General features: G+C 38.8%; 1 protein-coding gene across 1 annotated transcript; it reads left to right on the forward strand.

The window, feature by feature from the left end:
- The first annotated feature begins 209 nt into the window (after window positions 1-209).
- On the forward strand, window positions 210-20342 carry CLECL1 (C-type lectin like 1). The gene is given in 5 exon segments (XM_009180172.4): window positions 210-483; window positions 486-648; window positions 12028-12077; window positions 12079-12198; window positions 18702-20342. Coding segments are annotated over 5 exon segments (507 nt in total). The 5' UTR covers window positions 210-327; the 3' UTR covers window positions 18720-20342.
- Window positions 20343-27307: the final 6965 nt, after the last annotated feature.

The following is a 27307-nucleotide window of genomic DNA, read 5'->3' on the forward strand; positions in this document are numbered from 1 at the left end:
GCATACAGGAAAGCAAATAGCTTTCAGAATATTTAAGGTACTATCTAGATACACAATGCATTTCGAGAGGAGAATAAAAGACCTAGTGCCGCTTTCTGTGACTTTCATAATAAAATCTCTTCTTTTTCTTGTTCTGTTTTCCAAACAGCTATCCTACTTTGGAGAAGATGCTGGATACTCAGAGTTTCTGCCAGAGAATATATGCCTGAACTAAAAGAGGAAGTGGCCTATAGAAGAAAATGATGAGCTATCTTCTGTGGTATTAATAAAAGTTAAAAGCATTTCAAGTTTAGGCAGAAAACTAACTGAAAAACAAGAACCTACTCTATGGTTAGTAATTTCTTTCATGTCATACAAGTATTCAGGAAATCTGCTACCCTGATTAGTAAGACTGAACACATTGGTTTTGTCATTTATTCATGGAGGAAGTCCACCACCCACTAGGGGAGCAGAAGGAAATCTGTCATCTCAATTTACTTAACTTACCAGAAGTTTCTTTGCAGAAATATGACTGTTCCTTCAGTGGGACATCATTTGTGGGCTTCTGTCTCTTTTTGGTCTATGCGCTGGCTGGAGATGTAGTCTATGCTGACATCAAAACTGTTAGGACTTCCCCATTAGAACTCCCGTCTCCACTTCAGAGATCTGGTAAGCTGGATTTAGGGTGCCTTTTAGAATTAAAATTTTACTAGTAATCTCCTTTATTTCTATCCTGTGTCTCTATTTGCCAAACTGAAAATAGGAGACTAGATTCAAAGCAAAATTCATTGAATGTTAAGAATAAGAGCGAATGTTTTTAATGAAGCAAAATGCCTGAGTTCATAAAATAAATTGTAACTTTGATTTTAATATGTAGAACTTTGCCTCTGTTTTCGCAGCCTTTCTATTTCTTGATTTCTTGTGATGAATGTTTATATTCACACAGCAGCTTCTAGCGGGATCACCCCTTTCTGCTCTATAGCTTTGCTCACTCTCAGTCAAATCTGTCCTTTTAACATAATATGATAAATTCATCTCCACTGGGAAAAATACCTGTGGCAATTTACTCACATTGTTATTTATTCTTTTACAATATCAATAGGATAAAAATGTTAAACTAACTTAAGAAAACATGACATGTTAGATTTAATTTTATAAAGGCTAGAATTAATGACTAGGTAATTGAATATTTCTGGAACCAGAGGAGATAAGCATATGCCTCAACTTAACATGGTGCCTTCATCACAAAACCCCCTCAAAAATTATAGATTTCCATAGCCAGTGTCTTTTCTATTCCCTGAAGTATTAAGGAAATTTCTTTGTCATGTTACAGTTCCATTCTCTGCTCTAGGGTAAGAATTTTTGTATCATAGAGTTTATATAGGTGTTTTAAATAATTTAAGGTTCCTCCTTTGCATTTGCCCTTGTGGAATGAATCTGATATTTTGTTTGTCCGTATTTCCAAGGAATGTATTTCTTCTTTATATTTTCAAAAGTTTATATTTATCAAATGAATCCAGTGTGTGCCCTTTTCTGGTCATAAAAGCATCTTGTTTCTTGTTTTAAATTTTACCTCTCTATTTTGCCCAGCAGAGGTTAACTTACTTTCTTTTCTTCCAGCTTAGGTGCTTTCATTTCCTATGAAATAGTGAAACATAATTTGAAAAATACCATGGACTACAACTGCAGTCTCATTCCCCTATGCTTCAAAAATATCCTGCAATTCGTTTCTTTTTTCTAGAGGTTATTTTACTCAGTTTAAGCAAGAAAACCAATAGTTTTGATTTTGCATTCCAGGGTTTAATTGCCTTTCTGTTTATGGTTTGAACTTTTATAAATAAAACTTTGTTCTTTTTCCCAGTTTAGTGATTTGGGGACAACATCTTTTAATGTGACCTAGTTCAATCTTATAATGTTAAAAATGGGAAAACGAACTATATGAAGATTAAATTACCTACCTATAGTCATGCTTATGACCAGAAGTCACATATCATATTGTTCTTGTGCTGTGTATGTGTGGTGTTAGATAAATGCAACTTTTGTTCTCGTGTGTCACATCATCATCGAGGGAAAGAGTTGTTGAGTAGATTAGATTTTTGTTATCTTACATACAGAGTCCTACACAATCGTTCCTGATGTCTTCTAACTTCCTAACTTTCACTGATTTTGCTGTGGCTACTGGCCTTTTCTTTGCTCCTAAAGGTTATCATATTCCTTGCCATTTCAGAGGCTGGAAAATGCTGAATCTTTCTACCTAATCTATGAATCTTTGTGTTTCTAGCACCTCACACAGTACTAAATATAGAGCAGGAAATTAACAGATGCTTGATAAGTAAAATAATTTATAAATGGTTGAATAAATAAATGAATCTCATTAGACGATGAATGTTCATTGGTTCTCCAAGATACAAAGCATAAGGGAATGTCACCAGGAAGCTTAGCAGGACATCAGTGAGAGGTTGTGCTTGAACTAAGACTACCCCAGAAATTTATGCTTGGCTTAAATCTTACTTCGGAGGCCTAAAAGAGTGATCAATATCTTTTATGTTAGTCTTTTTATGAAATCTACAATTTTATTCTCCTAAATTGAGGGGTCCATAATTTCAGTTCTTCATATTAGTAACATGTGTAGTGGCCAGGCACAATGGCTCACGCCTGTAATCCCAACACTTTGGGATGCCGAGGCAGGAGGATTGCTTGAGCCCATGAGATTGAGACCAGCCTGGGCAACACAGAGAGACCTCATGCCTACCCAAAATTTTAAAAATGAACACGGTGACACGTGCCTGTAGTCACAGCTACTCAGGAGGCTGACGCAGTAAGATTGCTTGAACCTGGGATGTGGAGGCTGCAGTGAGCCATGATCATGCCACTGCACTCTAGCCTGGGCAACAGAACAAAAGCCTGTCAAAAAAAAAAGAAAAGAAAGGAAAAAAAAAAAAAAGGAAACGTAGAGTGATATCACCACATTCTTTCTGTGACTGACTTGACTCCTACAATTTTGACTGTTTTGTCTGATGAGTGAAAATATGTGGACTTCTTTTGATGTTTTGAAAATTAATAAATTCTTATTAAAGATATTTTAATTAATAACAACAATAATTAGAACATGAAACAATGCACTCAATAATAATCTACCAAATAAACATTCCACTTAATCAGTCTTGATATGATTATATTTCAATATCAGCTATTTTCAGTACTTTCTCAGTGTATTGTGTGTTTATGTCACGTATCTAGTGGAAACAATGTACCGTAACTTGTATGTACCAGAGACTGTTGTTTTAAACTTTCAGCCTAAAGTTAAATGTACAACTTCTTTTATTTGGTTTATTTATTATCTTTTGAGTACTTCAAATGCAATGAGAAGTGTGGATACCGAAGGCAGCACTAGTCTGGTAGTCAAGAGACCTGAGGTTAGATATCAGCTCTGCTCTCAAGTAACTGTGTGACTGTGAACTTGAATATATCCATTTTAACACATGGGTATTGTGTTAAAATAATCTCTAACATTTCTTTTATGTTTAAATGTATGATTTTGTGGAATGACAATGATCTATCACAGGAAATGGATACATTATGTAAGCGGAGAAACAGAAAAGATCAACTCAAATTAGTGGGGTTGTCAATAAGCTTATTAGAGAATCTTGAGAGTTCCACAGTCTTACATAAAAACCCAGAGAGGCCAGGCGCAGTGGCTCACACCTATAATCCCAGCACTTTGGGAGTCCGAGGTGGACAGATCACGAGATCAGGAGATCGAGACCATCCTGGCTAACACGGTGAAACCCTATCTCTACTAAAAATACAAAAAAATTAGCCGGACCTGGTGGTGGGCGCCTGTAGTCCCGGCTACTCCAGAGGCTGAAGCAGGAGAATGGCTGAACCTGGGAGGCGGAGCTTGCAGTGAGCCGAGATCCTGCAGACTCCTCCGTCTGAAAAAAGATAAGGCAGAGACACAGACAGTGATCATAAGTAAGATCAATACTGGGGAATGTATACAGTGAATCCACAAGGAAAAAATCATATTTATTCAAACCAGAGAACACACGCATATGTGTGCTTTGTGTTGGAAAAAAAAAAACCAAGAAGCTGGGTCTACATATTTCAAAGGAAAGTAACTCAGGAACATGATAGGTGAGAAAGTTTATTTGGTCCTCTCCTATCTCTTACCATCTAAGGAACTACCTGCTGGGTTTACTAGGGAAATCTATTCAATTTTGTAGATTCTCACCACCATGGAATTGTCCTTAACGTTGGATGTGCAATAATATTATCCTTCTGGTAACAGTAATCGTACTGAATATTTTGGGTAAGTAATTACTAATATTATTTGTTCATCTCAAGGTATTATTTTTCTCATAACTTGTTGTAACTGTGTTTCCTATTTAAATGGTTCCTAAACAATATGATACGACTTCACAAAAAGTGTAAAATTTGATACACAACTAAAATTAGAGATTTTCTATAGAATTCCACCATGTGATAAAATATATACTGTAAATTCATCTCAATGATAAAAGAGAAGTGATGCCAAGATGAGTTGTTTATTTTATGATCAAGATCATGCAGTGAATTTCCTAGTGCAGTCTGATGTTGGGATATACACAGATGTCTCTGAAAGCATGTTCAGAAGAAAGCAAATTAAATTATGACTTGTATTTCTGTATATGCTTATTTATATTAACTACTCCTAAGCATCATCAATCTTGTGGCAACAGGTGAGAAATTTTTCTACAATAAATCAATTCAATTGAGCATTATAAATTTATACTAATGTACTTTGGACATAGCCAAATATAGCCCAATTATTCATATGGCAATTATTTTAATGTTTTGTTGAATAAATGCTTGGGGAAAAGTTCTTTACAAATATCTACAGAACAGAGATAATATACAGATGATATACATTCCAAGTAATTCAGACTTCCAGATTAAACTAAACCCTAGAAAAGGTCAATGCAGCGTCTATGTGACTGAATCTTAGAGAATTATGTTAGTAAGTTATGAACGGCATTATCTATTACAAGTAAATAAGCAGAGTTGTAGAACTTTAGAACTAGAAGGGACTCCAGAAATCAGCAAAGTCTAGTTTAGATGGGCAGTCTGAAGCCCAGAGAAATAAGTGGTTTAACTACTTTAATGTAACTAGCCAATAGACTAATTAGGGCTATAAAATGGGGGTAGGGGGAGCAAAAATAATTAGCATTAAAAATCCCTACTCTACTTCTTTTCGTTATGTTAAGGTAATAGAATTACCTTACTAAATAGTTTTAAAATATTACGTTACTAAAATAGTTTTTTAGCAAAACAGATTTTTTTGCTACTAAAATTGATGTTACTAATAGATTTCAAAGACAAAACATCTTCTTAAAAAGTTTCTCTAGAATGCAACATTGTTCATGGATATTCTAGAGACCCAGGACCTGTTTTCAAACCCCAGCTGCATCACTAATAAAATTCTTGCATTGGATACACTATATTATGACGTATATATGTTGAAGGATTAAAAGTACTCTGTATCAACATAAGAATTAGAGATCATATATTTAATACATTAAATGAATTAAATATATTGTGAATATGGTACCTTGTGTTAATGCCTGGCAAATGGCAAGCACTATTAAATATTTACTTTTATTACTTTCAGATATGTTTATGTGGTTTTAGATGGTCAATACTAATAACTTAATATACATTGTTGTGAGACTATAAATTATCAAAGATAATTTCAGTTAAATGGCCAGCAGAAAGACAAATATTTTCTTCATTGCAGAAAAAAACTACTCTGGGCTAACTCTATCTCATACATGCAGCATTTATATGCAGAATCTCAAAGGAACAAATCATTAGCCAAAGCCAAAACATACAAAACATCAACCAGGTGACACCTGATATAATTCCCAGGAACTCAACTAAACACAAATGATCTAAATATGAGTCATATCCAGAGCTGGACATTTTGTGTTTATTAAAGTAATTATGACAGTTCCAGGAAAAAATTCAGGTGCTTATTCTTCTGGTCATATTTTTTCCAATTCTTTTAAAGTTAACATTGCTAAGGTTAATAAGAGTGCAAAGGAGACTCTAAATCTTGGAAAAAGTAGTTATGTTTTTCTCTTAATTTTTTTAATTTTTTTTTTTTTTTTTTTGAGACGGAGTCTTGCTCTGTCCCCAAGGCTGGAGTGCAGTGGCAGGATCTCCGCTCACTGCAAGCTCCACTTGGCGGGTTCACACCATTCTCCTGTCTCAGCCTCCCGAGTAGCTGGGATCACAGGTGCCCACCACCAAGCCCGGCTAAGTTTTTGTATTTTTAGTAGAGACGGGGTTTCACCGTGTTTTTCAGGATGGTCTTGATCTCCTGACCTCGTGATCCACCCGCCTCGGCCTCCCAAAGCGCTGGGATTACAGGCATGAGCCACTGCGCCCCGCCTTTCTCTTAAATTTTTAATCATTTAACTTTTGATATGGAATTTCTGTATTATTGGACTTCATGGAATAACTACAAACTAAAGGTTCTGGGCTTTGCATCTAATTGGAAAAACATGTTTCTTCTTTCATTAGTTGTCTAGTTCAACACTGCGTGACACACTATTCATTATCCAATACTAAATTGTATAATGAGCCCAGAGAGAAAAACTGTACTGGAGAAAACAAATCTGGAACAATCACCTCAATAGATAATGTTATTTTGTATTGCCAAATTCCTGAGTAACCAAGCATGAACAGTAGCCCTGATTTCCTTTGACAATATCTGAATAGAAGAGAAACTTCTCTATCACAATAGACAGATGGTTTAGATCATTGCTTTTAATGGACTCATTACAATTATGATAAAAATATGAATATGTAAAAGGACAAGGCAAAATGAGACAAATGAGCTTATACCATAAGTTTTAAATGAATTTAAAAGTATTTCATTGAAATAACTGTATTTTATTTTGTTTTTTATTGGGGTATGTGCAAGTACAGGTTAGGGTTAAAATTTCTTTCGCTTAAAATTCATGGTCATTGCAGATGGTTTTTCAATTTTTTAGTGTTATTACATATTTAGAATTTTAAATGGTAATTTTGTTAATCTTTCTTTTGCTCTCTCATATGAATGTATTTGCATATTTTAAAAGTCATTAGATGGCCTTTATATTTTCTTAGATTATTTGATTTTAATATTTTAATTTACATTTTAATTCTGTATTGAAGCATTATATATCTTTTCACAACAATTATATTAGAATAACTTATTCATCATGTCCAAATTATAACCTAGAATCAAATTCTGAGGATTCATTAAGACTTTAAATTGGATTTTGATGCTCCCAAGCCCCCTCAATCACAATCTAAAGACTATGTCATACAACATAAGTTAATATTTTTCTTAACTTTGTGAGACATTATCCCCAAAGCAAAAGCACTTTATTGTAGTCCTTTTTTTTTTTTTTTTTTTTTTTTGAGACGGAGTCTCGCTCTGTCGCCCAGGCTGGAGTGCAGTGGCCGGATCTCAGCTCACTGCAAGCTCCGCCTCCCGGGTTCACGCCATTCTCCTGCCTCAGCCTCCAGAGTAGCTGGGACTACAGGCGCCCGCCACCTCGCCCGGCTAGTTTTTTGTATTTTTTAGTAGAGACGGGGTTTCACCAGGTTAGCCGGGATGGTCTCGATCTCCTGACCTTGTGATCCGCCCGTCTCGGCCTCCCAAAGTGCTGGGATTACAGGCTTGAGCCACCGCGCCCGGCCTATTGTAGTCCTTATATCTGTGACACAGGGAGATAATAAATAAAGCTCTGGCTTTAAATGCTTCCAAATCTGTTTTCTTACCCTTATTCTATTGTTACAGATGGATGAGGTACCTCTCCTAAGGTTCTACTTTCAATTGATTAGGAAAGCACATCAAATCTAAATGTGTTTGATCTTAAAAAATAGCAAAATAGACTTAAAATATGTAAAGTAAAACATAGTTGATGTATTCAACCATCATTCCAAATTCTTTCTCTACTTTCTCTTTGTTTTCTTTCTGGGACTCAAATTAGATGTGTGGTGGGTCTCTGCTTTCTATCCTCCATTTCACCTAACTTCACCTTTGTCCCTGTCAATTTGTGCTGAATTCTTAGCAATATTTTCAGATATATCTTTAAATTCACTAATTATCCCTTTTCCTGTGCCTAATCTGCTCTCATTCACTGAGTTTTCAATTTCAATGATAAGAGTTTTTGATTCTAGGGATGTATTTTCAAACTTACTGACTTTTGATTTTTTTTGTTATGTGATCAGTTTTTATTTCTTTTATTTCTTAAAATGATTTAAACATTATTTTTCATAATACATAGGATTATTCAAATATCTAAAGTCCTTGGTGACCAAATTCATTCTTTGGATTTCCTATGGATATGTTGGCTTGTTTCCTGAAGTGTTTGATGATTTTTAAAAATTTGGTTGACCTCAATAATGGGATTCATAAGGAAAAATTAAGGATGATTTCTTCCAGAGATTAATTGCATTTTCACCTTTAAGAGGGCAGAGTGTAGCTAATGATTTGGATGTCTTGAAGCCCTTCTTAAGGTTTCAGACTGATGAAAATCTCATTGATTTCTTCCATCACCTTTCAGTAACCAAGAGCTTGTTCTTAGAATCCCAGCACCAATAAATAGATTATTACCGTGAAGGGCCACCTTGCCCTTTGAACTCATTTACCAAATGCTGCTCCCCATTCTGCTTCTAGCTAAGTGCCTTCCATTAGCGATTTCCTCATTTCTTACAAGGAAAGCAATATGTTTAACCTAATTATTTCAGGTTATAATTGTCCCGTAGTGAAAACATCTTCAAAGAAACAACAGTGTTGTTTCTCCTAAAGTTGTTTCTTTGCATGCCTTAACACGTTTGTATGCCTTAAAGTTCCTGAACTATACAAAACAAAGTTGCTATTTGACAGACTATAAATAAACTATTATTTAGCTATCTTGTTCTACTTTAGAAATCATTTTTTATATTCTATGACATAAAAATATTTGAGAAACACTGCTTCCAGCTATCTAGTCTATCAGAGAAGTGAAAAGGTAGTTTTTATAGTTTTCGTTAAATATGTCCTAAAATTTTTCAGCTACATAGTTGCTCTACCTTTCACCATAATTATACACTTATTCAGAAAGGGTTTGATTTAGGTACATTACATCAGTCTGAGAAAGAACTTTATAAGCTGGGCAACGGTATGAACTTAATTTGTAAGCAAGACCAAATGTCTTTTGAAGATATGTTGTTTATCTTATACTTTTATGCTTATCCAGATGTCTGCCATTTGTTATGTTCTTCCTTGAATATTCAAGTTTTCATTTAGAAACATTGCCCATCAGCCTGAAAACTTCTTTTAACATTAGCTATAGTGATTATCTGCTGTCAAGGGGTTCTTTGCATTTTCTGAAAATGCCTTAAATTTCCCACAATTTTTGGAAGATTTTTCACTGGATATAGAATACTTCGTTGACAGTTACTTTTTCCTTTGACAATTTAAAGATATTTTTTACTGTATTCTAGCCCTATAGTTTATAATGAGGATGATGAAGGATTTTTGCATAATTGTTTTCCTGCAGGTAATGTGCAAAAACTGTCTTCAAGATTTTTATTTTTGTCTTTTAAGGAGTTTGACTGTCTTATTCATACATATACATTTCTTAATATTTACCCTGCTTAGGCTTTGCTGAACTTCTTGAATGTGTAAATTTATAGATTTAAGCAATTTGGAAAAAAAATCAATTATATCTTCAACCTGTTTTGCCGCCTTCTTTCTCTTCTCTTGAGTTTTGGGACTTCAATTCTATGGATGTCATATGTTTTAACATTATTCCACAAGTCCTTGAGGCTCTAAAAATTTTCCAACATTTTTCTTCATATTGGACAGTTTCAAGTTCGCTAACTTGTTTTCCTGTTAAATCTTGCTTTTAAGTATATCCAGAGATGGTTTTTATGTAAAATATTTTACTATATTTCTCATCCTAAATTTCATTTGGCTCTTTTTTCCTACTGTTCTTCTTTGCTGAGGTATCCTATTTTTTCATTATTTGCAAGCGTATTTTCTATTATGTCATTAAGCACAGTTCCAATAGCTGCTTAAAAATATTTGCCTGGTACTTCTAATTTCTGCATCATCCTTATATTGGGCTGCACTGATTGTCCTTTTCCTTTAGAATTGGTCATATTTTTCTGGTTTTTCATGTAAGGCATTTGAGATTATATACTGTACACTGTAAAAATTATATTGAGAAGTCTCTGTTTTCTCATATTTCTCCAAAAAAAGTGAAAGTGTTGACTTTCCTTTCTTTGTTTTTTTGTTTTTTTGTTTTTTTTTAAATGGAGTTGCTCTGTCACCAGGGTTGGGGTACAGTGACATGATCTGGGCTCACTGCAACCTTTGCCTCCCAGACTCAAGCAAGTATCTTGCCTCAGCCTTCCGAGTAGCTGGGGTTACAGGCACATGCCACCATGACTGGCTACTTTTTTGTGTCTTTTGTAGAGAAGGGATTTTGCAGTGTTGGCCAGATTGGTCTCAAACTGCCTCAAGCAATCTGCTCTCCTCAGCCTCCCAAAGTGTTAGGATTACAGACATGAGCCATTGCACCTGGCCAATTTTCCTTCCTTAGCAAGCAACTGGTGTAGTTGGACTTAAATTTAAATCTCTATCTTTGGGGCAGCAGGTCAAATCTCAGTCCAGTTCTCTTGTTCTTACTGTAACCTGGCTTGTGCTTGCATCAGTCAGAGATTTTGGGGAGAAAGTATACACACAAGTTAGAGCACCCCCTTTATGTTTTTGATTTTATGGAATTGATTCTTCATTTTCAGCATCTGCAGTTTCTTCTAACTCTGTTCTCTGGTTATTCAGGTTAGAAAGGCTGCAGGTTTATTAATGATGTTTTACACACTCTACATGGGACTAAAATTGGCCTAAGGCTAACAATTGTAAAAATGATAAACTTTTGCCCTGCCATACCTTCTTTGAAGTGTCATCCCCCCTCCAGGATCTGTCTGGCTTTGTTTACTTTCAATGACTTCAGGTCGCGTATGTGTGTGTGTGTGTTTGTGTGTGTGTGTCTGTCTGTCTGTCTGTGTAAAGAATATTTATTTACAGGAATACTAAATTATTGGTATATCTAGAATACCCTGTATCATCATCTAAATTTGCTGGGAAATATTATAAATTAGAACTAGCTGTTAAGAGCACATTTTTAGATGTCAAGATCCTTTTGTGTGATAGTAGAGATGAATCTGTTTGATTTTGGGGGACCACCTATAGCACAAATTTTGCTTGTGAATAACTATTCTAGTGTGATATAAACTCCCAACATTTCTGATGTGCTAGTGGACAACTAATTAACATTTTTAATTTCTATTTTTCCTTTAAAGTTTTAGTTCCTTGAAGCTTGGATGTTCATTGTTTTATCCTAGAGTCTGGTGCATTTCCTGGCTTATAGAAAACATTATACATATATGTATTTTTATATATATATACATATACGTGTGTATATATATATTTTTTGAGACGGAATCTCTCTCTGTCACCCAGGCTGGAGTGCAGTGGTGCAATCTCGGCTCACTGCAAGCTCCATCTCCCCGGTTCACACCGTTCTCCTACCTCAAGCCTCCTGAGTAGCTGGGACTACAGGCACTCACCACCACGCCCAGCTGACTTTTTGTATTTTTAGTAGAGACGGGGTTTCACCGCGTTAGCCAGGATGGTCTCAATCTCCTGACCTTGTGATCCACCCGCTTCGGCCTCCCAAAGTGCTGGGATTACAGGCATGAGCCACCGTGCCTGGCCAAAACTTGATATATTTTTAAAAGAATAAATTAAAGGGAAAAAGGATGGATGAGTGAATGAATTAATGAATATACACATGACTTCAATTCTTTTAATTTTTTTTTCAAATGTACCTTGGAACAAAGCACGTACTTTTTTCAAAGAAAGCTTAGCACATAATATAACCAAATTTGAGACCCTGCAATTAGTATACGTCATTAGGATACAGTTTTACATTTCTTTTAATTGCTTATCTTTCTTTCTCCCAGTTTCTTTCAACTTTGCTACTGTCCTTAAATCATGTCCTGCCAAAGACTGGAAAGGTGCATAAGGGAAAATGTCACTGGATTGCTGAAACTAAGAAATCTTGGAACGAAAGTCAAAATGACTATGCCACGAAAAATTCATATCTCATGGTGATTCAAGACATTACTGCTATGGTGAGATTTGACATTTAGAGATGACAGCATCCCCCACATTGGCAGTGAATTTTTTGTGCTACAAACTTGGCGAAAGTATGTGAAAAAAGTTTCAACTTCATGTTCTATTAACTATGCAAATATTAGTTGAATGAATTGTTGAATTACATGATTACCTTCGAGGTTTTTTTTTTTTTTTTTTCCCTTGGCTAGGAGGAGGGGACATTCATCTTATATTTTATACCTAAGTTCTTGTCTTCAAAGGACCCTCACTTCTTAGCAGATTCATTTTAAAATTTAAGAGATTGAATATATGCTTTTAGCACCCACGTTTATTGCAACGCTCATAAAGGCCACAGCCAGATATCATGGCAGCTGAAATTAAGGATGACGCTGTGAGAAAGGTAAGGCAGAACAGTATCTCTTACTTAGATTTAGTATTTCCAGAGGATAGCTAACATTTAGCTAACTCTGCCTTAATTTAAATTGAAGTTTTGCTGAATGGAGGTTGGACACTACTTTAAACCTTCTCAGTGATAAGGTCAACGTGTATGTTAAATTACAATCTTAAATAAGAGTTCTCAGCATGGGACTCAGTATGTTAGAATCACAAGCTACGCCAACAGCTCAGTTTCTGCAAACCCGATAGCTAGCAGTGCTTTACAAACCTGGTTGAACATCAGCCATCTGACAGAACTTAGAAAAGGGCAGCTGTTGAGACATCTGAGGGAAAAAGTCCCTCCTGAGTTTCACAGAAATCCACACCAAGAAAAACTAAAAGAGAAGTAACCTATTAATATCTTCAGTGAAACTAGCATTACCCCAAATGTCAAACTGTAAGACTCTGTCAGGCGCAGCAAACTATGAGCCAAATCAAGAATGGAATTAGCAATTGATAAGAGACCTTCGTTCTTCTAGAGCTCAATTTTAAAGAGCAAGAAAGAGGAAGCAGGGAGTAACTAAAAAGCATCTAAAAAGAGTGTTCTCAAAGGAATCAACAATAAATAATAGCATGGAGCCATTGCACAATGAATGACTTCACTAAGAATCTCATATATCTGGCTCACGCCTGTAATCCCAGCACTTTGGGAGGCCGAGGCAGGCGGATCACAAGGTCAGGAGATTGAGACCACAGTGAAACCCCGTCTCTACTAAAAATACAAAAAACTAGCCGGGCGAGGTGGCGGCGTCTGTAGTCCCAGCTACTCGGGAGGCTGAGGCAGGAGAATGGCGTGAACCCGGGAGGCGGAGCTTGCAGTGAGCCGAGATCCGGCCACTGCACTCCAGCTTGGGCAACAGAGCGAGACTTCGTCTCAAAAAAAAAAAAGAATCTCATATATCTCCTGCTCACAATCAAAAGGAAAAATGTGAAAATGTAGAAAAACATGTCTCTCAGCAAACAATAAACCAGATTTAGGAGAATGGTGGTCTAAGACAACACATTTTAACAGAAACTTACTTCCTCCAGTTTAAGCTTTACCTCTTCACATCATTCCTAAGTAAATATATGAGTCAGACCCAACTGTTCCCTTTCAAGAATAAACAAGACTCTAAAAGGAATTAGTGTATGATTTATGCATAAGCATGTCCCTTTCTAAACACCTTCCCCCCCAAAAAAGTGAAAAACAGATAAAAGGTTACAAGAACATTTACTCCAAGAAATATAAAATCATTTTCTAGCAATTATTCTCAAGTTCTCAAGTAAGTTAAAGTTAAAATGGCAAAAAAAAAAAAAAAAAAAAAAAAGGATTATTAGTCCATAGTCCATCCAGGGTATCCAAGTGTCATCATGTGGCAAATAAAATAAGAAGTATGAAGGAAAAAGGAGAAGGAGGGCAGAGAGGCAGGGAAAGAGGCATAAAAAGAAGTAAGGGAGATGTATGGCTTTCACTTCCATGCTGCAGATATCTCAGAGAAATGCTGCTACCCCTTGTATAATGGAAAATAGCCAAATTAACTTCTCAGTATTTTTCAAATCCATTGAAGAATGAACTTTGTAGAACAACCAACTGGCCAAAATCTATGGTGATAGGCACATGCGAGAGAGAGGAGACACATCTCACTTATTTAGGATAGAGAAATCCAACACCAGATTCCAGTAAGAATTCAGCCAGGATAATTGAAAGATGGATTAGGGCTAAGTGTAGGGTGGCAGAACAGTGTGAAGCTCCTGGGGTCTGCAGAGATTAGAGAATCCCACCACCTCGCCCAGGCTATTTCTCTACAAACTCCACCTGACTCTCACAGAAATGATGAGAAAGAAGCAGAAATTCTTCGTATCCATTGTGATGCAGACCTGGAGAGAGAAAACAGTGATAATACAGAGGTGGCGGCTGGACGAGGTGGCTCACACCTGTAATCTCAGCACTTGGGGGGCCGAGGTGGTCAGATAACCTGAGGTTGGGAGTTCGAGACCAGCCCGACTGACATGGAGAAATCCCGTCTCTACTAAAAAATACAAAATTAGCCGGGCGTGGTGGTGCATGCCTGTAATCCCAGCTACTCGGGAGGCTGAGGCAGGAGAATTGCTTGAACCCAGGAGGTGGAGGTGGCAGTGAGCCAAGATCTCAGCCATTGCACTCCAGCCTGGGCAACAAGAGCGAAACTCCGTCTAAAAAAAAAAAAAAAAAAATACAGAGATGGCATGAAATTCCACAGAGCACCTTCTCCCCTGTCTGCTATCTACACAATAAAATAAAAGACCTACTGTGTGTGCTGGGGAGAAGGGCAACAAACATCTCTGCGCTTAGGGACCTGGGGGAACAGCATTGCAGGTGGGAGAAAGAGCCAAAACACAAAATCTACTCTTGTAAGAGGGGCAGGAATACACACTGGACCAACAACTATATCCAGGGTAGGGGCAGAGACCTGAGCAGGCCAGGTACTAACATTACAGGCACTCACTCAGTGCCTAAGATTGAATTCCAGTGAGAACAGCAATCTCCCCTTCCACTCACTGCCTTGCACTACCAAGATAGCATTTTCAGAAAAGGAGTGAAAGAGAATGCTGCTGGAAGAGAAAAAGAAGAGAAATCAGAATGTGCCAAGTAATCTTCTCCAAGGCACTGCGCAAATGGAAACTAAAATGCCCAGGATGCAGAAGATATTTTTCTGGCAAACAAATCTCCAGATTAAACACCAGCTATCACTACAGGAATTTAAAGTGTGTGAAACAATGAGGATAATCACAGCAAGAACAAATCACAAACCCAAACCAACTCTTTTTAGTTTGGTTGTATTTTTAGAGACGGGATCTCACTCTGTCTCACCCAGGCTGACTGCAGTCATGTGATTATAGCCCACTTGAACTCCTGGGCTCAAGGGATCCGCCCTCCCAGCCTCCAGAAGGCCATGCACCACCACACTCTGCTTATTTATTTATTTAGAGATGGGCATCTTGTTATGTTGCCCAGGCTGTTCTCTTTTTTGCTTCTTTTTTTTGTTTTGTTTTTTGTCTTTTTTGAGATGGAGTCTTGCTCTGTCACCCAGGCTGGAGTGCAGTGGCTCACTGCAAGCTCTGCCTCCCGGGTTCACGCCGTTCTCCTGCCTCAGCCTCCCGAGTCGCTGGGACTACAGACACCTGCCAGCACGCCCGGCTAATTTTTTGTATTTTTAGTAGAGAATACTAAATACCGTGTTAGCCAGGATGGTCTCAATCTCCTGATCTTGTGATCTGCCCACCTCGGCCTCCCAAAGTACTGGGATTACAAGCGTGAGCCACCGCGCCCCGCCTCGGCTGTTCTCAAACTCCTGGTCTCAAGGGTTCCTCCCACGGCAGTGTCATGAACAGTTGCTATTACAGGCTTGAGCCACCGCACCTGGCTCCAACTTTTAATGATTAACTCAAACCCCACATTAAAGACCTAGGAGAAGGACCTGTGTGCTCACTTCCAAGTACAAAAGCATTTTAATTCAATTCCCACTGTCCTAGACAAGATGAAGATGTACAACTTTCAACAAACAAGTAAGAGGTATATGAAAAGACACACACACACAAATACCCAAGACACTCTTTAGAATAAAGAGGGACATTACATAATGATAAAGGAGTTGTATTAATATGCTAGGGCTGTTTCAATAAAGTATCACAGACTAGGTAGCTGAAGCAACAGAAACTTATTTTTCACAGCTAAAGCCTAGAAGTCCAAGATTGAGGTTGTTGGCAGGTTTGGTTTCTTCTGAAACATCTCTCCTTGGTTTTCAGATGATCACCTTTTTGCTGTACCTTCATAAGGCATCTTTTCAATGACTGTACATCTCTGATGTCTCTCTGTGTAAATTTCTTCTTGTAAGGACATTGTCAGATTGGATTAGGGCCCACCCCAATGGCCTCACTGTTAGTAAATTACATCTTTAAAGGTTGTGACTCCAAATACAGTCACATTCGGAGATACTGAGGGTTTAGGACTTCAAAATATGAATTTTGGAGCAGTACAATTCAGCCCATAATATTCCACTCTCTGGGCCCCACAGCCCATAACAAGGGTCAATTATAAATGTGCATGCACCAAAGGAAAGACTGCAGAACTGAAAGGGGAAATGGACAAATTCACAATTGTAGCTGGAGACACCTCTTTAAGTAACTAATTAAACTAATAGACAAAAAGAAAAAATAGTAAGGAAACAGAAGAACTAAACAACACTATCAACCAACTGGATTTAATTGACATTATTGGAAACTCTGTACAACAACAGGGATTATACATTCTTTTCAAGTGCACATGAAATGTTCATGTGGATCATATCTGGGGACATAAAAATCTGAAAATATTTACAAATATGGGAAATATAGATATATAAAATATATATCTCAAATCATAATAAACTAGAAATTAATAAAAGAAAGAAAGTGCCTAAATATTTAGAAATTAAGCAACAGACTTTTAAATAATGTATAGGCCAAAGAGGAATAATCAGGGGAAATTTTAAAAATGTATTCTGAGTTGTATAAAAATAACAATATAGGCCGGGTGCGGCGGCTCATGCCTGTAATCCCAGCACTTTGGGAGGCCAAGGCGGGCGAATCACGAGGTCAGGAGATCGAGACCATCCTGGCAAACACGGTGAAACTCCGTTTCTATTAAAAATACAAAAAAAATTAGCCGGGCTTGGTGGCGGGTGCCTGTAGTCCCAGCTTCTCAGGAGGCTGAGGCAGGAGAATGGCGTGAATGTGGGAGACAGCAGAGCTTGCAGTGAGTGGAGATCACACCACTGCACTCCAGCCTGGGCGACAGAGTGAGACTCCGTCTCAAAAATAATAAATAAAATAAAAATAAAAAATAAAAATAACAACATAAAGTATCAAAACTAATGGATTTTAGCTTAAGCAGAGTTTAGAGGGAAATGTATAATATTGAATGCTTATATTTGAAAAGGAGATAATGTAGAATTTATAATCCAAGCATCTACTTAAAGGAAAAAAAAAAAAAAAACAGAAAAAGAAGAGCAAGCTAAACCCAAAGCAAGCAGAATGAAAGACTTACACTCTTCAATTTCAGGTCTTACTATAAAGCTAAGTTCGTTAAGATCAGGTAGAACTGTCAAAGTAGAGATATATACATGAGTGAAACTGAAAAGATAGGCTCAAAATAGACCCAGGCACATATAGTCAACTGGTTGTTTTAAACATAGTACAAAGGTAATTCATGCAGGAAAGCTATTATCTCACTTGTATGCCTAATTACTATTTTCCAGCAAATAGCTATATCACTTAATATGCTAAGTGAATTCAGCTGTAGGTGACTGAGAAGCAAAACAAGCTTAAACAAGATAAATATTTACTTATTTTATTGAATCTAAGGTCCTTTCAGTTATAAGGTGTAAGATTAATATCAATTAGAAAGCAAAAATAAAGTTGCCCATTAAACTACTGCAAGTCATTGATAAGACGTTTCCAATTCCAAAACATTAGCACTGGGGGAAAACTTGTCTTAGAATATATGCAGTAGGTGGTCTCTCTGACATAATTATCTGGACTGCTACAGGGTTTCTGCTTATTACACCCATCATCATTACATGTGCGCCACCACGCCTGGCTAAGTTTTTGTATTTTTAGTAGAGACAGGGTTTCACCGTGTTAGCCAGGATGGTCTCAATCTCCTGACCTCGTGATCCGCCCGCCTCCGCCTCCCAAAGTGCTAGGATTACAGGCGTGAGCCACCGCGCCCAGTTTTGTTTCACTAATTTTCAAACTAAGCTATTTTAAAACACAGAAATACTTCCAGGAATAATAATCATCCAGGACTCGCCGGGTAGAGGGATGGACACAACAATACTTGACATTGTTCATGCTGCTAATGGTTCACCAAGTTCTTAGGATTCAGACCCGGCTAGAGATGTGTCAGTGCTCTGGTTTGCATCCAGCTCACACAAGGACATGGGGGTTGTGGTTTACTTCTCATGTGATTCCAAGATGGAGTCTAGCAAGTGATTCTAGGATGGTCCCATAATAATCCATTCAGTGGTTTTGCCTCAAATGTTTTGGGAATGATCTCTCATTATTTTCTTTCTCCTCTCAAATCTAGAAATCCAATCTTTGTTGACATATGCATATAGAAGTTCCTAGACTTCAGTGCTGAGGAGATAGAGGCTACAGGCATCCATATGCCTGCCTCTGGGGTCTTCTCAGGAAGAGGCCTCTGATGAAGAGAACAAAGCTCTGCTTGATATCCCAGTTTGAGCAAGAGGGATGGGACAAGTTCTTGGCAGCCACCAGCCGCCAGGAGATGGCTGAAATAGACAGTCAATTTCCAGGTTATTGGGAAATTCAAGACCAATAAATAGAATCATCTGGAGGTAACCTCTCTGGGACAGTGTTCATCAAGTTGCCATGCCCTGTCTGAGTCAGAGTTAGTGTTAGTCAGAGACACAGTGAAGTCTAAGGAGGATGAAGAAGAGTGACTGGTGATAGCAGATAAAAGAAATATGAATCAGTGGGATAAATGAAGATGACCAAGTTTGGCGAGAAGACAATATCATGAGAGAAGGTGTCCCGAGACAGAGTGAGACACAGATATAGGAACAGGATCCTGGGCCTGCCTGCTCCAGGAAAAGCATGGAAAAGGCAAGTTGTGAGGGCAGAAGACAGTCCCACAAGAACATAAAATACAGTCATGCAAAGGGCTGGGGAGGCAGAACCAAAGTGGTGAGAATGAGCCAGAAAGGAGATGTGGGGAGCAAGGACTCATGGCAGCGAAGGCCCTGGTAACCAAGATAAGCAAGTCAACTGTGAAGGTGAGCTAAGAACACATGACGGATGAGTGGAACCCAGGGGCCAGAAAGTCTTTGAAGGCAGAAGATACAAGGCAATTTGTGGGCAGGAGGGAAAAAAGTAGTGAAAATGTGCAGGCCAATGTCAGAGGGGCCTCTGATGGCAGAGAGGAGGCCAATGATGTCAGCAAGGAGTGCTGCAGGAACAGGACCCAATGTGACATTATGAGAACATGAGAAAAACTGAGATGGTAAGGGAGAATCAGAGCCAAGATCGGAACCAATGATGAAAGTCCTCCAAAGAGAGGTCAGAACAAGAAGATGGAATAAAGGCCAGAACTGGAGAGAGCTCAGCAGTGGAGCTGAGATGGTGGAGATGGTAATTGGACCTCTGGAGTGTCAGCTGGGAGAGCGGATGCTGAAGGTAGAGGAGTAAAAAACCAAAAATTTGTGAACGAGAGCTAGAGAAAGGAAGAGAGATTGTTTGATTGATTGAGTGATTGATTGATTGATTGAATGATGATTGCAAGGAATTGATTTACACAATTGTGAGGGCTGCCTAGGCAAATCCCAAATCCACAGGGCATGCCATAGGAGGGACAGGTTGGAAACTGTGACAGGAGTTGATGCTTCAGTCTACGGTGGAATTTCTCCTTCCCCAGAAAACCTCAGGACTTTCAACTGATTGGATAAGGTCCGCCTACATTATTAGGAATGATCTTTACATACAGTAAACTTATTTGTAGCTGTTAACTATATCTACAAAATACCTTCACAGCAGCATCTAGACTGGTGTGTGATTGAATGACTGTACTGAAACCTAGCCAAGTCCACATGTAAAACAAATCATCACAGTCCACATGTTGTCAGTCTGATACTCATACATAATCTCCTTAAACCATACTTAATCTCCAAATAAAGATGATAACAAAGGCATAATTCTGCCTAAAATGACACAACTATCTTGCATGCAACTAAGAATATGCAAAACCTTTCCTCAAAAAAAGGATGCAGAGTCTTTGTGTAACATTCACTCTTCTTGATAATCATGTAACTGAAATATTGAGATGTAACATTAAATAGCTAAATCTTTCATCCACCCTTCCTCAAAGAGACATATGGCCATGTATCTGGGTGACTGAAAATTTCACTGTATTCCACTAGTGAGAGTAGGAATCTGGCAGATGGCAGGTATACATGTAAAGTTCACTGTTATTAATACATCTTATCTTAAATGATAAAAGGATAAGAAAGAGAGGAAAACCAAAAAATTTGTGCTCTCTCTATATACCATATATCAACAGGTAAATAATATATATGTATATTACTTGGATATACATATATACATATACATATATTTTTATATACGTATATATTCTTTGTATATATACACACAAAAATATATTTTGTATAGACTTTACATATAAATAATATATGCATAGCAAAATAAGAAAGAAATACAACAATTATAGTCCTCATTTCTGCAACAGTTACCTAATCATAGTTGGTACTTATTAATACCTTGCATCAATATGCAGTCTGTATTTCCTTTGCCCTCAGCAAGCATCTCAGCTAGCTGTGCTTCTTTGCCTAATGGAGTAACACAAACATTCACTCCTGAAGGGTCTGGACCATCCTGAATTGAATTGTGATTTTCCAATGACCTTAATTACAGAAGATGGTAGTATTAAATATTAAAAGATGCCCCCAAGGGATCTCCTGTATTCTAGACACACTCTTCCTCACTTCCAATGTATATTAGAAGTCCAGTTTTCCCTTAGAATCTGTATCACCCACACCAGTCAGTACAGTAACTCCTTTCTTGGCCTGTTGATTCAAAGGCATGAGCAACCCAAAGTGGCCAAGTGGCAGTCTTCACTTCCAGTTCAAAGGAACTATTATTGTGACCATGGTGGAAGAATTATCCTCTTTGGAACTCAGACCACTAGACCAGCAGAGCACAAGGTCATAGGAATGAGAAGAACATTTTTTCTAGTGGATCACTAGAGATAAAAGTGTGTGGGCCACTGATGTTTTCACCCGTTGATTCCTAGAACTTTGAAAACTGGCTACGGGAAAAATGGGGCCACATATTTGGTGCTGACATAGAGCGTATCTTGCCTCTAGAACCCAAGAGGCCCACTAGACATTGGGCCTCTGTTTTGGTTGTAGGTGGGGCCAGATGCAATAATTTGTCCTTCGCCATAGAATGGATATCTTGACATTCCTCACACAATTAGACCCTCAAAGTTTTTACTGAGAAGTAAGTTCCCTGAAATTTTGTCAGATTAATTTCCCTCTCCCTGGCTTGCAAATGTCTCGTCAATAGAGTAGTCACTAATTCTTAATCACGAGGTCCAATCACCAGGTCCAGTATCATCAATATAATAGACCAGTGTGATGTCTCGTGGAAATGAAAAATGATCAAACTCCCTGTGGAGTAAATTATGACATATGAATAGAGCGTTGATCTGTGTCTGAGGTAGGACAGTGAAGGTGTATTGCTGGACTTTTCCAGTGAAAGCACACTGCTTCTGGTGGTCTCTGCTAACAGATATTAAGAAAAACGTATTTGCCAGATCAGTAGATGCTTATCCAGTAGGGTTAATTTGCTCAAAGATTGAAACTATATCTGGAACAGCAGCTGCAACTGGAGTCACTACCAGGTGAAATTTACAATGGTCCACCGTCATTCTCCAAAATCCATCTCTTTTTTGCACAGTCCAAATAGGTGAGTGGCATGAGGATTTATTAGTAATTACCACTCCTACTTTAAATATTTGATGGTGGTACTAATCTCAGTAGTCTTTCCAAAAATGTGGTATTGCTTTGATTTATTTTCCCTAGTAGAAACAGTTCTAGTGGCTTCCACTTGGTCTGTTCTATCATAATCACTCTAACATCACAGGTCATTCAGTTAATGTGGGGAATCTGCCAGATTCCTACTCTCACTTGTGGAAGGCAGTGATGTTTTCGGTCTTCTGCTATTAGTGTTAATTCTGAGCCAGTGTCCAGTAACCCCCTCAAAGTCTGATTATTTTCTTTTATTCCAATGCACAATCACCCAGTCTGTGACTGACAGACTTAGGAGTCACCCAGGTACGTGGTCACATGTCTCTTTGAGGAAGAGTCAGTGAAAGATTGAGTTGTATACATTTAGCCAGCTTAACAGAATCCTTCCTCTGCAGACTTAGCCGTCCTCACTTAATTGAAGGAGTTCTGGGTCTGGAAACTGATTCAAGTCTGGAAATTGATTCTGGAGTTGTGACTCTGTGCTGGTGATTCCAATTAGACTTCTGTTAGCTAGACCTAGAATTGTTCTATCCAAGGAAGGGCATTACAGATTCTTCGGTCAAGGGAGGAAATTGCCTGTTAATTTCTATAGGCAATGGTGGAAGGGAGACCTCTACTGGCAAAAACGACTCAGCGGAATTTAGAGTTTTGATGTCCCTAGCTTGGTTTGGATATTTCCATTCATTCCCATTCTAATTTTTGGGATCCCTTTTTTTTTTCCATCAATGCTACCACTTTAACAGAAGAAATCCTGCAAGGTTAGGTATTCCATTTATATTGTAATGGGATCATTACAATTTATGTCCTTGCAAAATAAGAATATGGTTTGTTTGGTTTGGTTTTGATTTTTGTTGTTGTTTTGGGGTTGGTTGGGTTTTGTTTTTTAGAGATCTAAGCCCTGCGGCTATGGAAAATAAAGATTTCCTTCAGGGAAGACATCAAAGTTTTCAGACTATTTGAACAGAGCTTAAGCTGGGAATTCAAAGTCCTAAGGTCATTGTTTCCTTCCCCCAGTTTTTCCAGTGCAGTTAGAAACAAGCAGCTCATCTCACTGTACTCCTCAGTTTCGCTAAAATGTTCTAAGGTATAAAATACATAATCACCCAGAACCTTGTCTTTTATAAGCATTTGATCGGGAGGATTCAGTGGTGATGTTTTACCTAACTCTACTGCCAGATACACCATAGAGCACCAGTGCCGTCTTTACACTGGAAACGGAGTCACTCATGCAATCAAATCTAACAGATTAGAGAACTAATTCCAGAAACCTGACAATCAATTCAGAATGTTCATCTTGAAGACTCTGCTTCTCTAGAACCTCCCTCCGTGCCAAAATCTGTATCCATCAAGTCTAACTGAGTACTACAAGGGCCAACTGAGGCTCCCTTTGCAGAGGAGACAGAACCTAGGGCACTGGGAAGCCAATGTTTGTATGCATATGTTGGCCCAGGGTTATTATCACTCTGAAAGGCTGGACATTTTGGCCGTAAGAAGGGTTAAATGACCCGAAGGGTTAAATGACCCGTCACCCTGCTGGTTGCACCCAGGAGCAACGATAGAGGACTCAGGAGAGGGGAACATGAAGTTAAGCAGGCCCTTTAGCCAAATTCGGCAGGCCAGGAGGTCTGTGGTCAGAGTGGGCTGGATGATGGCCCCTATAGGGTCACTCAAGAATTCCAGGGTAAAGTATCCACAGTAAGATAATGGCCTAGAAGGAAGACTCCATCCATCCTCTTTGAGATAGTTGGATCTCGCGTGGTTGACGTCTCAGGATTCTGTAAGTCTCGGGACAAGAAAATGTCAAAAGAGCACCACCTGCCGCTACTAGAAAGGCAGCTGGGACAGCCTAAAATGTTAGAGACCTCCCAAGGGCTCTTTAGGAAAATCTGGTATGGATAGGAAAGTGGAAGCACTGGGGAAAAGATCACACTCGCTCCAAATCCAAAGCTAAGCAGCCTGGGCTAGAGAATTTCCTTTTTAGACGCAGACGGTTACATTTCTATGGCTAAGTAAGACCAGATGGCAGCAGACAAGGGAGAAGGTCTAACACAGGGCCTTGCACTGCAAAATAAACTGCTAGACTGGACACATTGACCACAGAAGCCCGAGAATTTCCAGAGAATGAAATTTCCCTATAAGGGTAAGGCGAGGCGGGTGCAGGGTAACAAAGAAAGGAGAAGCCCAGAGGACCAGAACTTCCTCCTCCTCGGTCCCCTCACAATGCGGTTAACAATGGTTTTACCTCTGGGCCAAATCCCTGGAAATTTTCCAGATACTTCTAGGGACTTGCCAATCCTGTCCTTGCACCTGTTGTGTCTGTCGGGTAACAAAGCCAAACAGTGCAGGCTCTTTCCAGAAGATGGCGCCATTAAACAAAAGCGTTCAGCCGGGCGCGGTGGCTCACGTCGGTAATCTCAGCGCTCCGGGAGACCCAGGTGGGAGGTGAGGCTCGAGCCCAGGAGTTCAAGACCAGCCTGGGGAATATGGCAAAACCCCGTCTCTACAAAATAAAAATTAAAAATTAGCGGAGCATGGTGGTGCGCTCCTACAGTCCCAGCTACTCTAGAGACTGAGGCAGACAGACCATTTGAACCCAGGAGTTAGAGGTTACAGTTAGCTATAATCGTGCCACTGCACTCCAGCTGGGCTGACAGAGCGAGACTCTGTCTAAAATAATAATAATAATAATAATAATGTTATAGTTACAGTTTCTGTTTAGGAATAATTTCTGCTTCAGGAATCTGCAGTTTGCATTTCTGTTTCTGGAACCACTGTATTAGGTAGACAAACAGAGAGTTGAGATTATATTGGGAAGAATTACACAGTTAAACCAGCACCTTCCTCCACTCTTTCTTCCAGAAATCATTCAGAAAGACAGAGGAATCTATCCAGTGGGGTCTCTCTCCTAGACCCCCTCATGTTGAGTGACAGCACGCAATCATGAAGGCGTGAAGGCCAGAGCTTCATGCCTATTTATCTCCCCTGATCTTAACAAATGTTCTTACTACTCATTTCAATTCTCTAATAAACTAGTACCTGAGGATGATATGCACACCATGGATTGTGTCTCATATTGACACTGGTATGTCTCTATCGCCCACGGTTGGCAATACATAGCAATGCTTGTTAAAATGTGTCTGCGGTAGAGTCTGCAATAGGAAGTGTCCAGATCTGGAACAGCTCAAATTGGTACAGTATATTTTGTTGCAATCATTCAATAGTATTTCAAGCACTTGCATCTACCAGTTACATCTACTATGAAAGCTTCCAATCACCTTCCGCACCTGAATGAGTGTTGTTATGATGGACATTGACATGTCTCACTTTCATGCACTCCTAAATTCCCAGAGTCATTTCCATAGGGTGGCATCCCTTATGAACATGCTTTAAGGGTCCAGTTTCCCATCACCCACCTACCTGACTATAGGGCCAGGCCACTGGCTACCGCCTATGAGTTAGTAAAAATCTAAACATAGGAGTTTTATTATTGTTCACTTCTTTACTGCTAGAAAAACAGCATGAAATTCAGCACATTAGGGTGATTAATTCTTAACGTTCTTCAGAGTCTTTCCATCCATTGGCCTTAATGTGTGGTAAGTTTCCAACAGGAAACCGTCCATTCACATTGGAGCTGCCATGCCTAACCCAAGCAGATCTTTATTAGTTGACTGAGAGTTGCTCATAGGGCACATGTCTACATGGCAATAGGTTTCAGCAGCAACTCAGATGCTTCCAAAGTCAGTCCTGGGGGAAAGGAGGCCACCTGTTCATGAATATGGGGGGTGCCTCCTTGCATTCCCCCTGGTTGCATGCTCCTGTGTACATTTCCATTTTATTGTCAAGCCCTTCTGAGCACTGCCTTCCTTGTTAGACCCTTTCTCTGACATCGCCCAAGACATTACAGCTATCTCAGATTTCATGATTACTTTATGTCCTTTAGTCATTAAGTCAGTCTCAGTTAATACCCAATAGCAGCTAATGATTGTCTCCCAAATGGTGTGTACCAGGTGGCCCCATTAGAAATTTTCTGGTCCGAAATCCCCAAGGTAACCACTGGGAGGCACTTAGGAGCTGTTGCCATAAGCTCCGGTCTGCATTCATGGGAGTGACAGACACTTCTAAAATCTTATTTGAGTTGAGATGATAAAGGTCCACAGGCATTGAGAAAGCTACCTGTTTTTGCAATTTAGATAAGACCCGCCTTTGTTTAGGTTCCCACTTGTACACCGCTTTCTTTCAGGTAGTCTTATGGAAAGGAGCAGGCCAGCTGTAGAGCCTGTGTTCTCCAAAATCCAAATAGACCAACCAAACTCTGGACTTCTAGTTTGGTCCTAGGGGTGAGTAGAAGCACAGATTTTTTGTTTTTTGTTTTAGTTTTGTTTTTGTTTGTTTGTCTGTTTGCTTGCTTGCTTTTTGAAGCTACTGTTTATTTATAGATAGATTTGTAGATTTGAGTGTCTACCAAGTATCTGCCAGCCTGCTGGGCACTTTATAGACATGGTATCTAATTTTTTACTAATTTACTGCATCCCCAACACGATTTCTTCTAACTGATTTCCAAAGCATCAGGTCTTTTGAAATCAATCCTTGACTTATGCTGTGAGTAGGTGCTAATTTGTGTAATCATAGCAAACAAATATCTGATTAATGTCTATAATCTATAAATGTACCAACTTTTCACAAGCAGTAATCAAGAGCTCATTTTGAAGTTTGTATTGCTTTTGCCACCCCAATCCTGATAAGGAATTTTATCATGAAACAATTGTTCTCTAAGTGCTGTAATGACTAGATCCAAACCAGACCTACAGAGTTACTCGGCCCCATATAGTAGCCATCAATTGTAGGGAGCCAAAAACCTAAGGGTCATGACAGACTCAGCATTCCACTGGAGGCTGTATGATCAAATAGCAAACTGTTGATCAGGAATGCAGAATGTGGGGAAACTCACTTCTGCTCCTGCTGCCAGAAGGTATGCTGAGGGCAGTCACTCCATGGTGCTCAAGGCAGTCACTCCCTGGCATCACACTCCTTGAGGTTATCAGCTGGAACATCTGGCGACTACTGTTCAAAGAATACAGTCATGCAGGCCTGCACTAAGTCAAGCAGCTGACTGACAACCACCTCCTTC

The sequence above is a fragment of the Papio anubis genome, chromosome 9, assembly GCF_008728515.1.
Source record: "Papio anubis isolate 15944 chromosome 9, Panubis1.0, whole genome shotgun sequence".
Lineage (NCBI taxonomy): Eukaryota > Metazoa > Chordata > Mammalia > Primates > Cercopithecidae > Papio > Papio anubis.